The 11900-nt window shown below is 42.4% G+C and overlaps 1 protein-coding gene across 1 annotated transcript; it reads left to right on the forward strand.

Moving 5' to 3' along the window:
- The first annotated feature begins 3948 nt into the window (after positions 1-3948).
- Positions 3949-6946, forward strand: LOC110505448 (MARCKS-related protein 1-A). Its single transcript, XM_021584674.3, has 2 exons — positions 3949-4316; positions 5603-6946. The coding sequence occupies exons 1-2, from the start codon at positions 4233-4235 to the stop codon at positions 6128-6130; spliced, it is 612 nt and encodes a 203-aa protein (XP_021440349.3). The 5' UTR covers positions 3949-4232; the 3' UTR covers positions 6131-6946.
- Positions 6947-11900: the final 4954 nt, after the last annotated feature.

Here is an 11900-nt window from a genome sequence, read left to right on the forward strand (position 1 = left end):
ATGAAGAAATAATTCAATTCACTCTCCATTATCCCATATAGCCTGTGCCAGTTTGCTTGCTAGCTAGCATTAGTTAAATGTTTACTATTTATGGTGTGTTCGCTCAGTGCGCCCTGGGTGTTCGTAAATTCAGTGTTGTAAGATTGTAATTTAGTAAACTGCGTTTCACTCTCTGAGCGTTCAGCGCGCACACTGGATGCTCTGGCCGACGAGTTGGGTTGATCCGAGCGTTCTCATCCATAATAAATAAAAATACCTCACAACCGCAGTCAAGCCCCTAATCTAACTGGCTAAAGTTGGATATCTTCCTAGCTACTTCCAGACACAAATGAGAGAACACCTCACTAAGACAATTTTACTCATCCTAGCAGAGCTGGCTAGGCTATTCTCGTGTTATCTAGAGTGTTGGTGACTGTAACTGTGCAGCTGGCAATAATTTAATTACGTTTTTTGGACGTTTACTGACACCAGTCATATTCGACGTGTGTTGAGCGTTTGTAAATTCATAAGTTATTCTGCGCTCTTCCACATATAAATCGCAGTAGATAACCAGAGCGAACATAGCACAACATAGCTAACAGGCAGCTGCTTCATTCAAACCCAAATCCATTGTGATGTAATTATAATGTTGCTAGCTACTCTACTTATCTAATTGTGGCCATCTGGTTAGTATCAACAATTTACTGTTCTAATTACATTGGTAACCAGTTTATAATAGCAATAAGGCACCTCAGGGGTTTGTGGTATATTGTCAATATATGTTTTTTTAGCCGTGGTATATTGGCCATATACCACACTCCCTCAGGCCATACTGCTTAAGTATTTTTCAAATTCTAGCTAGTAGGTATAACATTAGCACAGCTTGCTAGCTAGCTAGCTAGCTAGCTAACATAAACTATCTACATCAGGCACAAGCCAAACAAGCTACTGCCACCTTGTGGTCTGGAATATTTTAAGGAGGCTGCTTGGTGGTTAAACTGCAATGTGGGTTCCACAAAAAAGGGTTCCATTAGTACAGAGCTTTATAACAGAGTTTTAACTCATCATGCTCTCATCTCATTTGAAGTCCCCACCAAATAAGATGCCATGGTCTTGTGGTTGTTGGATCCAAACGAGCCTTGGCTTGATGGTGTTGACTGGCCAGACTAACTTTATAGCTTTGCAGAGTAAATAATCTCTGTAAATCATCAATGTGACAGAAAGTGGGGTGAAATTAAGGGGAAACTGGTCTCTTACCTTCCAGGAAGGACAGCAGGCCTAGTGATTAGGGAAAGGCCTACCTGAGACTTTAGGTGTCGTCATAATCTGACCACGATGGATTTTTTCCCTGTCTGTCATGGGATTTTTTCAGATTCTCCACCCTTCTCTGAGAGTGTGCACTTGCCTACTAAGAGCAGAACCACAGAAGAAAATTGTACCTAGAAGCCATTGTAATGTGTCTTCAGGCTTTATAGTTCAAGTTATCAGGTTTGATGTGCAGATAATACATATTCATGAGACTATAGAAATGCAATGGCCAAGAAGACGAAACAGCAAAACAGCAGAATGTGAATTTCCAGTAGTAGTCCTAGGTCCCGTTCAGTGACGATTTTAGCATGTACATCTTGGTGGGGGGAAAAAAAATGTGGGATGCATGCCAGGAAAGCAACAAAACAACACTAAACAATACATTAATTGCACTAGAACGGCGACAAACGGTGCCCACAAACTGTTAGGGCCTACATAAAGCTGTCCCAACAGCAATCCCAACACCTTACCACTGCTACAGTTCATTCAGCCTCATTTACTGCCTTTTTAAAAAACATAGCTGATATGGCTGACTTGCTTAAACAAATGTGGTTTCTACTGACCATTGAGATGTACAAACTATGGCATAAGGGGACGACAAGCGGATAAGAAGCAATCAGTAATTTCGATTAAGATATTAATGAGCGAGAGACGACGGACGTAGACAATATAACTATTTGTTCAGCACTTTTGAAATGTAGTGACAGAATTCAGAACATGGGCCGTTCTTACATGTAAACAGACAATGAAAGCTCTTACAATATTCGATGATTGCATTTCTCTAAAACAGGTTATAGGCAAACAAGCACACACCGGCCATGAACGATGTGTTTACAATACCGCATTGGTGAAAATAGACACATGGGCACATGGGCTACTAACAGCTTACTACACAACATACACTTTGCATTACTTTAGCTACAGTATACATATCTCTCTGGCATTCTATATAATTTATGAAGCAGCATAAGACATTCTTCGACTCACATTGTGATGTGCTTGAACAGGAAAGTGGCGCGGTCAGTCCTTCGTGGGCAAATTTTGTCATCAAAGAGAAATTAATGACCGTTCAAAACATATTTTACCAGTCGTAGCTTATTTTTCACGAGTTCCCAGTTGTCTTGAACTCACAGTTAGCCACTGATTCCTTCACAAACCACTCATTGTTGAATTTGCGATTTCAACTTGTTGTATAATGTTTATGTCCAATGGCCGATGAGGACCGTACGTCATCCCCAATTCTAAGGTTAGAGCTCGGGGCACGTGACAAATTTGAACACAACACTTAATCATATATTTTCAGATTCTCCACCCTATAATTTTTCTTCATAAGACAAGAATTGAAAAGGATTTGACTGTCGACTTGATTCATGTTGACGACTGCTAGCTTGCTAACTAAGATTTTGAAAGTATGATGTTGACATGTCCAATAAAGGTAAAAAAAAAAGCTACTGTAGTTATAACATGATTTGATGTCATTCTATCTTTGGCCAATGACTTTGAGCTTTCTTGGATGGGCACTTCTAATACAACTCAATTTTAGAACCCAAGGGGCAAATATTTTCAAGCTCTAACCTTAGAATTGGGGATGACGTACTGTCCCATGAGTGACAGAACACTGAGCCAATCATGACAGAAAACTGAGGTGCAACGCTCTGTATTTTCTGCTGGCTAGCCCCACCACCACAGAAAGCACTGAGCTAGGCTGAAACACCTACATTTTGGAGCTGCCTTATTCAAGAAAGCAAAAAAGAGACCATGTTTGTAAGCAGCTTTATTAACTCAATTACATTTTTTTTTTTTTTTTTACATTATTTGCAAACTGATACGTGACACATATTAATGCCAAAATAACAAGCAAAACAGGCAAGCCCGGGTCACCATTGGCCCTGTTGTAAATCTATCCAGTGTGGGAGTCTCTTGTATGATGTATTTTCATGCAGGAAGGGAGTATTAGGGGAGGTGAGAGAGCTGTGATGGACCATACTATTGGGATAGATTCATTCACTGATCTTGGACTTGATTTACCTTCAGTTAGAACCATTCCATAAACAATGACACTGTGAAATCTAGTATTGTAGTGCAAGCATATGGAAGATTTTCTCATTTGATTAATTTGGAGTAGAGTGCTTGGAAACTGCAAGATATGAACAAGTGTTGTGTTCAAATCAAATGTTATTTGTCACATGCACCGAATACAACAGGTGTAGAAATGCTTACTTACGAGCCCTTTCCCAACAATGCAGAGTTAAAAAGAAATACATGAGCAAATAAAAATACAATCTACAGTTGCCTCCTATCTTCCAGACTGGAAAACAGGCCTAGTAGGTAAAGGCATATCTGAGATTTTAGGTGTCATCATAATCTGACCACAACGGATTTGTTTTTTTCGGGGGTCTCTGCCCGTCATGAGTTATTTTCTGATTCTCCGCCCTTCTCTCAAAGCGTGCACTTGCCTGCAAAGAGCAGAACCACAGCAACAACCAAAAACGACCTAGAAGCCATTGACTGTAAATGTGTCTTCAGGCTTTAAATTATGTAATAGAAAAATCAGTAAATACAGATACAATTCTCACCATATTAAGACCATATGTAAAGGAAAAAATACTATCGTTGAAGCTGAAAGGGGGCGGGAAGAGGATTCCAATCCATGGTTGCAGATTGGGTATGTCCGTGAAGTCACGCCCCTAGGTGGAGTCCTCTACGATTTTGATGCACGGTTGAAATACTCACACTTGTAGGCTTAGCGTTCTTTAATTTGAGTTCAGCAGCCGAGAGGTTCGTTGTCTAAAGCGGGGAAACTGTTGTTGCTTTCCAACGTAAGGAAAGGGATAAACACGGATTTCAAAATCTGGCAAGATCCACCTTTCTCTGTGCTGGATTTTAAACCGTGAAACTTCGAGGTTTTTCTTTTAGATTTTCTTTTTGTTTAGAAAACCTAAAATATGGGAGCTCAGTTGTCCAAGGGTGGAGTAGCTGTTGAGGGGAAAGCGGTCGCCGACCCGGCTGTCGCTAAAACAAATGGCCAGGTAAGACAAGTCCAGTTGCATGCTTCCACATTTGGCACCCAACGCCCTCGTCCAGCGTGAGTTGCATGGGCAACGTGTTAACGTTACCAGACTTGCGAGACCTTACGCCTACCAGTGAACATTATATGTAACGTTACTTACTAATTAGCTCAATCAAATTTGGATGAAAACCTCATGTTTCGATGGTATTTTGTTTAAAAATGTGTGCATGACTGGGTGGTTAACCACCAAACCCCTTTGTTAAATTCGTCTCGAACTTTTTGCCTAATAAAGTAACACCAGGGCTGTTCAAAAAATTCTCAAATTATTATCACATGAATGGAAATATCAGTTTTAATTCAACTAGATCTCTCATGAGTTGGCGCTATAAGTTGGCAGCGATCGCCCACTCGCCGAACAACACATGCACAGGATGCAAATGGAGTTTGCTCGAGGCTTGAAAACAATGTGCACGGGGCCAGCAAGGCGTTGTATATTTAAAAACCTCTCGGACTATTTTGTGCTATTTTCGATGTACTCCTTCATTTGTAGAGATGAAAACATTAAATTGTAAAGTCAAACCTTGTTTAATTGCACATGCCGCTCGCATGCCCGTTATCTGGATGATGACTCGCAATACTACTGTAGCTGATGGTTGTAAAAATGGGTGCAATTGCCAGTCTACTGTCTCATTGAGGCGGCACGCCTACCAGTTGGTGCATTCTCCGGTTAATTTACATTTTCTTTGTCCTAAAGATTATAGGAGATTCAATTATTATAGTTAAGTTTGATATCACAAATGTACATAACATACATTTTTAGATCGTTTGGGTTATTCGAATGGCAAGAAATATACAAATGTACGATATTGACATTTTGCAACGAATAGCACAACTAATCTGCTTCTTAATTTGATCGGAGTCCTTTGTTCCAAAATTCGGATTGCTGTTGTCACGGAGCACTTATGCCTCCACGTGGTCGATGGGAGTAATGCAAACGACCTGTGCATATGAAGCGTTTTGCTGTGCATTTGACCCGGTCAAATAATTGTCCACAATGACAATCTGTTATACTTGGTTGGCCATACACCACAATCTACTTGAATTCGCTCCCGAAAAAGGCAGTCTGTATTTTTATCCCACGAGCCATTTCCTTGGTCCACATTTGCCTGTATACTTGTGAATCAATTGCATACAGGTATGGGCTGCTTATAATGGTCACTGTAACGTTCTCCCCAATACCAGTTTATTTTGATAATTTAATTGTTCTCCACATATGTGTAAATGGTTTCTCGCTGTTGTCCACAGGAGAATGGCCATGTTAAAACCAATGGAGATGTCTCTGCCAAGCCTGATGGGGATGCAGCTGCCGTAGACGGGAATGGCATAGCCGAGCCAGCCAAACAGGGTGAGATGGGTGCTGGCGATGCCATCGAGGCCGCCCCTGCTGCTGAAGGAGATGCGGTCAAGGCCGAAGGGGAGGCCGCAAAGGATGCCAAGAAGAAGAAGAAATTCTCCCTGAAGAACTCCTTCAAGTTCAAGGGCATCTCGCTGAGGAAGACCAAGAAGAATAGTGAGGAGGGCAAGGAGGCCGCCTCCCCCACGGCGGAGGACAAGCCAGAGGAGAATGGCCACGCAGCCAAGGAGACCAAAGAGGAGACGCCGGCTACCGAGCCTGTGGCAGACGCCAAGGAGGAGGCCACTCTGGCCCCAGAAAGCGAGGCCGCAGCAGCAGAGGAAGCCCCTCCAGCAGAGGAAGCCCCCGCCGAGGAGGCTGCCACCCCTGCAGAGGTCACGACTCCCGCAGCATCCGAGCCCGAGCCCAAGGCAGAGTGACCGTGCCCGTCACGGCTACTTGAACGTTATTTCCAAGATTAAAGTATATATGAGACTCGTGCCACATTCTTAACGTTATAAACAAAACTACAAACGAAGACAAATGAAGAAGGATATATCACATTTGCTGATTCAGCCACCAGTTCACTGCCTTTATCATTTCTCTGCTGATTGGAATCTCACCGGCCCTCTCATGATGAAACTGTTGGCTTACGGTGCCCCCTCATGGTACTTACTGGAACTGGCGCGTGGGGAAGGTTTTGGATTGGATGTAGAACGAATCTGGAATACTGACTTATTTTCCCAATTCATGGAGACGCATCCTTTTAACAGCGTGGCAGCCCTATAACATTTTCATTTCTTATATCTTGGGATCTAATAGTTGACAGCGGTTATGGAGCAGGGCAGACCGTCTCCTTCACTCAAAATGACTGTTATATGGACATAAACCGTTCAAATGATCTTACTCATTTCTTGAATTCTACATTCCTATGTTTTGCCCCCAAATTTCAAGTATTTTGTGCTGTATAGGAAAAATACATTAAACCAGGGGAGGTGGAAAAGGCGACGTCTTTGTGCATTTTGATAATTTTCTGGCTAAAACCACATTTGCGCTTTCTGGGTCTTGTAGTATTCACATTTCAGAGTTTATGATGCAGGGGTTGGGGTTGTGTACAAAATGTGCTTTTTATCTGCAATTTGTCTCTGTAAATATGTTTTGGCCAATATCTTTGGTTCTTTTATTTTGCTATTGTTTTAAAGATGTTAATGGTTTTATTGTAACTTTTAATAAGGGTAAATAAATGTTTGATCCCCTCTGATCGTGTTTTGCCTCTGTCATCCTAAACCATGTGGGAGAGGTTCATCTTGGGATAGGATTACCAGGGGCAGTTTTTATACCCACACAGCTCTTGAAAATGGATGAATGCACCACATGAATTACCTCCAAGACCCTTCGATCAGTACATCTTCACAGAGCTCCAAGAGGATGGCTGAGGTGAAGAACTTTATAAACTGACAAATCAATGGCTGACAAGGTACCATACTTATGAATTGAGCCACAGTATGTCAGTATCACGCTTGGCTACAAGTGCGTTCTCTTCTCACATCTCAGACTATACTATAACTTTACAATTTGAAAATATTTATTACTTGCCAAAACAAGCTGTATGTCAAGGAAAGTTTGGCTAAAGTTAGAAGACCAACTAATTGGCACCAATCAATCATCAATTTGTGCACTTTCTACAAATCCATGTCAAAGAATTTAACTGAGATTGGAGCCTTAACTTCCAAAGAGCAACTGGTAAGGAAGAAACCTATACTGAAGATGGGTGGTTTTTCTATACAAAGTGGCCTTGGTTGGAAATTAGGTTGTGGGAATTGCGTGGAAGACTGGGTGATCTGGAGTGTATATATTGTATACGTTCAGGGAGGTCCCTCCGTTGTCTCTTTTAGTTCAATAATGAATAGATAACCGGTTCTGGTGCAATCTCTCAGAGCATTGCTCACCTTAACCAGAGGGATTGGGTTAAAAGCAAAAGACACTTTGGTTGAATGTGTTCAGTTGTGCAACTGACTAGGTATCACCCTAGCCGTAAGGTCAAATTGCTGAATTGAAGTAAGCGGACACACGTGACATTTGGCCCTATCCAGACACAATTATAGAGCACCTAGGCACACTTCTGTAATCTGTATATTGAATGGATGTCTATAACCAAAGCAATTGCATACTTTTTCTGAAGAATTACATACACTAAAACTCAATGATTTGGTGGTGTAGTGACAGTGGGATAAAGGCAGTTTTGGGGAATCTACTCTGGAAATAGTCTTGTTGTTAAACCTTTATTTAATTAGACAAGTCAGTTAAGAACAAAATTCTTATTTACAATGACAGCCTACCGGGGAACAGTGGGTTAACTGCCTTGTTCAGGGGCAGAACAACAGATTTTTACCTTGTCAGCTCGGATTCAATCACGCAACCTTTCGGTTCCTGGCCCAACACTAACCACTAGGTAGCTTGGTAAAGGGCAGGTAGCCAATTACTTCACACTAGAAGTTAAGCTACACCAAAGCTACCCGTAATAATTAAGTTTACTTTACTACTTACAAACTACTTTGGAAAATTATGTGAATCTGAAATGTAATAGACCACAAATTGCAAGAACAAATCACTTTGGGGTCATATGTTAACAAGGTGTAATTTTGCCTATTAAACATGTTTCAAGTGATTATTAGGCAGGACGATGCTGAAAAATAAAGGACATTATTTCCTACTTCACCCATATTTAATTTTTGCAAGAAAAAGTAGTGTATACTAGATTGTTAGTTACACTGCTACATGGCTACTGAAAACTACCTAGATTGAAGTTTAGTTTCAACTATCCCCAAGCTTGTGCAAAATATACACTGAACAAAAATATAAACACAACATGTAAAGGGTTGTTCCCATGTTTCATGAGCTGAAATAAAAAATCACAGAAATTTACAGAAAACAAAAAAAAAGCTTATTTCTCTCAAATGTTGTGTCCAAAATGTTTAAATCCCTGTTAGTGAGCATTTCTCCTTTGCCAAGCTAATCCATCCACCTGACAGGTGTGGCATATCAAGTAGCTGATAAACAGCATGATCATTACACAGGTGCAACTTGTGCTGGGGGACAATTAAAGGCCACTTTAAAATGTGCAGTTTTGTCACATAGCACAATGCCACAGATGTCTCAAGATTTTAGGGATTGTGCAATTGACATGCTGACTGTAGGAATGTGCACCAGAGCTGTTGCCAGAGATTTTAATGTTCATATCTCTACCACATGCTACCTCCAATGTCGATTTAAATAATTTGTCAGAAAGTCCAACCAGCCTCACAACCGCAGACCACGTGTAACCACGCTAGTCCAGGACGTACATATTCTGCTTCTTCACCTGCAGGATCATCTGGAGGGGGGTGCTGAGGAGTATGTCTGTCTGTAATAAAAACAAGTATTTTTTTAATTGAACCTTTATTTAACTAGGCGAGTCAGTAAGAACAAATTCTTATTTACAATGACGGCCTACCCCGGCCAAACCCAGACGGTGCTGGGTCAATTGGCGCCGCCCCATGGGACTCCCAATCAAGGCCAGATGTGATGCAGCCTGGATTCAAACTAGGGACTGCAGTGACACGTCTTGCACAGAGATGCAGTGCCTTAGACCGCTGCGCCACTCGGAAGCGCTTTTGTGGGGGGGGAATTATGTTTGACTGGGCCTGGCTACCAAGTGGGTGGGCCTTTGCCCTCCCAGGCTCAGCCATGGGCTATAATATGGGGTTGGTCCCCCCTTTGCTGCTATAACAGCCTCCACTCTTCTGGGAAGACTTTCCACTAGATGTTGGAATATTGCGGCGGGGACTTCCTTCCATTCAGCCACAAGAGCATTAGTGAAGTCGGACACTGATGTTAGGCGATTAAGCCTGGCTCGCAGTTGGTGTTCCAATTCATCCCAACGGTGTTCGATGGGTTTGATGGAGTAAAGTGGCGCCGACAGAGATGGTCGCCTCGCTTCGAGTTCTTAGGAAACTGCAATATTTCGTTTTTTTATGTATTGTTTCTCACATTGTTGCCCCAGGAAATCTTAAGTCTTATTACATACACCTAGGAAGACCTATTGGATATAAGAGCAATGTCAACTTACCAACATTACGACCAGCAATACGACTTTCCCGAAGCGGATCCTCTGTTCAGACCACCACCCAGGACAATGGATCTAATCCCAGTAGCCAACCCAAAACAACGGTGCCTCAGAAGGGGCAGATGGAGCGGCCTCCTGGTCAGGCTCCGTAGACGTGCACACCGCTCCCGAGTATACTACTCGCCAATGTCCAGTCTCTGGACAACGAGGTAGACGAAATTCGAGCAAGGGTTGCCTTCCAGGGAGACATCAGAGATGGTAACATTCTGTTTCACGGAAACATGGCTCTCTCGGGATATGTTGTCGGAATCGGTTTAGCCTCCGGGCTTCTCCATGCATCACGCCAGCAGAGATAAACACCTCTCTGGGAAAGAGGAAGGGCGGGGATGTATGCTTTATGATTAAAGACTTATGGTGTAATCATAACAACATACAGGAACTCAAGTCCTTCTGCTCACCCGAACTAGAATTCATTACAATCAAATGCCGGCCATTTTACCTACCAAGAGAATTCTCGTCAGTTATAGTCACAGCTGTGTACATTCACCGTCAAGCGAACACTAAGACGGCCCTCAAGGAACTTTACTGGGCTCAAGGTAAACTGGAAACTATATATCCAGAGGCTGCATTTATTGTAGCTGGGGATTTTAACAAAGCAAATTTGAGAACAAGGCTACCTAAATTCTATCAGCATATTGATTGCACGACACGCAGGGCTAATACTCTCGACCACTGCTACTCTAACTTCCTCAATGCATACAAAGCCCTTCCCCGCCCCCCCTTCGGAAAATCCGACCACGACGCCATCTTGCTTGTGTCGTCTTATAAGCAAAAACTCAAACAGCATGTACCAGTGACGAGAACCATTCAAAGCTGGTCTGACCGATCAGAAGCCATGCTTCAAAATTGTTTTGATCACGTGGACTGTATCAGCCTCAGTGAACAACATTGACCTATATGCTGACTCGGTGAGTGCATTTATAAAGAAGTGCATTGGAGATGTTGTACCCACTGTGACTATTAAAACCTACCCTAACCAGAAACCGTGGCTGGACTGCACTTCCCTCAACCGCAAGGCTCTCCAGAGGGTGGTGTGGTCTGCACAACGCATCACAGGTGGAAAACTACCTGCCCTCCATGACACCTACAGCACCCGATGTCACAGGCAGGCCAAAAAGATCATCAAGGACAACAACCACCCGAGCCACTGCCTGTTCACACCGCTATCATCCAGAAGGCGAGGTCAGTAAAGGTGCATCAAAGCTGGGAAAGAGAGACTGAAAAACAGCTTCTATCTCAAGGCCATCAGACTGCTAAACAGCAATCACTAACTCAGAGTGGCTGCTGCCTACATTGAGACCCAATCACTGGACACTTTAATAAATGGATCACTAGTCACTTTAAACAATGCCACTTTAAATAATGCCACTTTAATAATGTTTACATATCTTACATTACATCACATGTATATACTGTATTTTATACCATCTATTGCACCTAGCCTATGCTGCTCGGCCATCGCTCATCCATGTACTTATATGTACATATTCTCATTCACCCCTTTAGATTTGTGTGCATTAGGTAGTTGTTGGGGAATTGTTAGATTTCTTGTTAGATATTACTGCACTGTCGGAACTAGAAGCACAAGCATTTTGCTAACCATGTGTATGTGACCAATAAAATTTGATTTGATGGGGTTGAGGTCAGGGTTCTGTGCAGGCCAGTTAATTTCTTCCACACTGATCTCGACAAACCATTTCTGTATGGACCTCGCTTTGTGTGTGCTGAAACAGGAAATGGCCTTCCCCAAACTGTTGCCACAAAATTGGAAGCGCAGAATCATCTAGAATGTCATTGCATGCTGTAGTGTTAAGATTTCCCTGCAATGGAACTAAGGGGCCTAGCCCTAACCATAAAAAAACAGCTTAGACCATTATTCCTCCCACACCATAGTTTACAGCTGGCACTATGCGTTTGGGCAGGCAGCGTTTAATTTTTTAAAATGTAACCTTTATTTAACTAGGCAAGTCAGTTAAGAACAAATTCTTATTCACAAAGATGCCCTACCAAAAGGCCTCCTGCAGAGACGGGGGCCTGGGGTGTAA

The sequence above is a fragment of the Oncorhynchus mykiss genome, chromosome 25 (assembly GCF_057628025.1).
Source record: "Oncorhynchus mykiss isolate SJ-2025 chromosome 25, ASM5762802v1, whole genome shotgun sequence".
Taxonomy (NCBI): domain Eukaryota; kingdom Metazoa; phylum Chordata; class Actinopteri; order Salmoniformes; family Salmonidae; genus Oncorhynchus; species Oncorhynchus mykiss.

Bases quoted from the DNA above. Each gene is read 5' to 3' on its own strand.
- LOC110505448 (XM_021584674.3), top strand. From the start codon at position 4,233: ATGGGAGCTCAGTTGTCCAAGGGTGGAGTAGCTGTTGAGGGGAAAGCG. The intron at 4,317-5,602 runs GTAAGACAAGTC...TGTTGTCCACAG, and splicing joins TCGCTAAAACAAATGGCCAG to GAGAATGGCCATGTTAAAAC.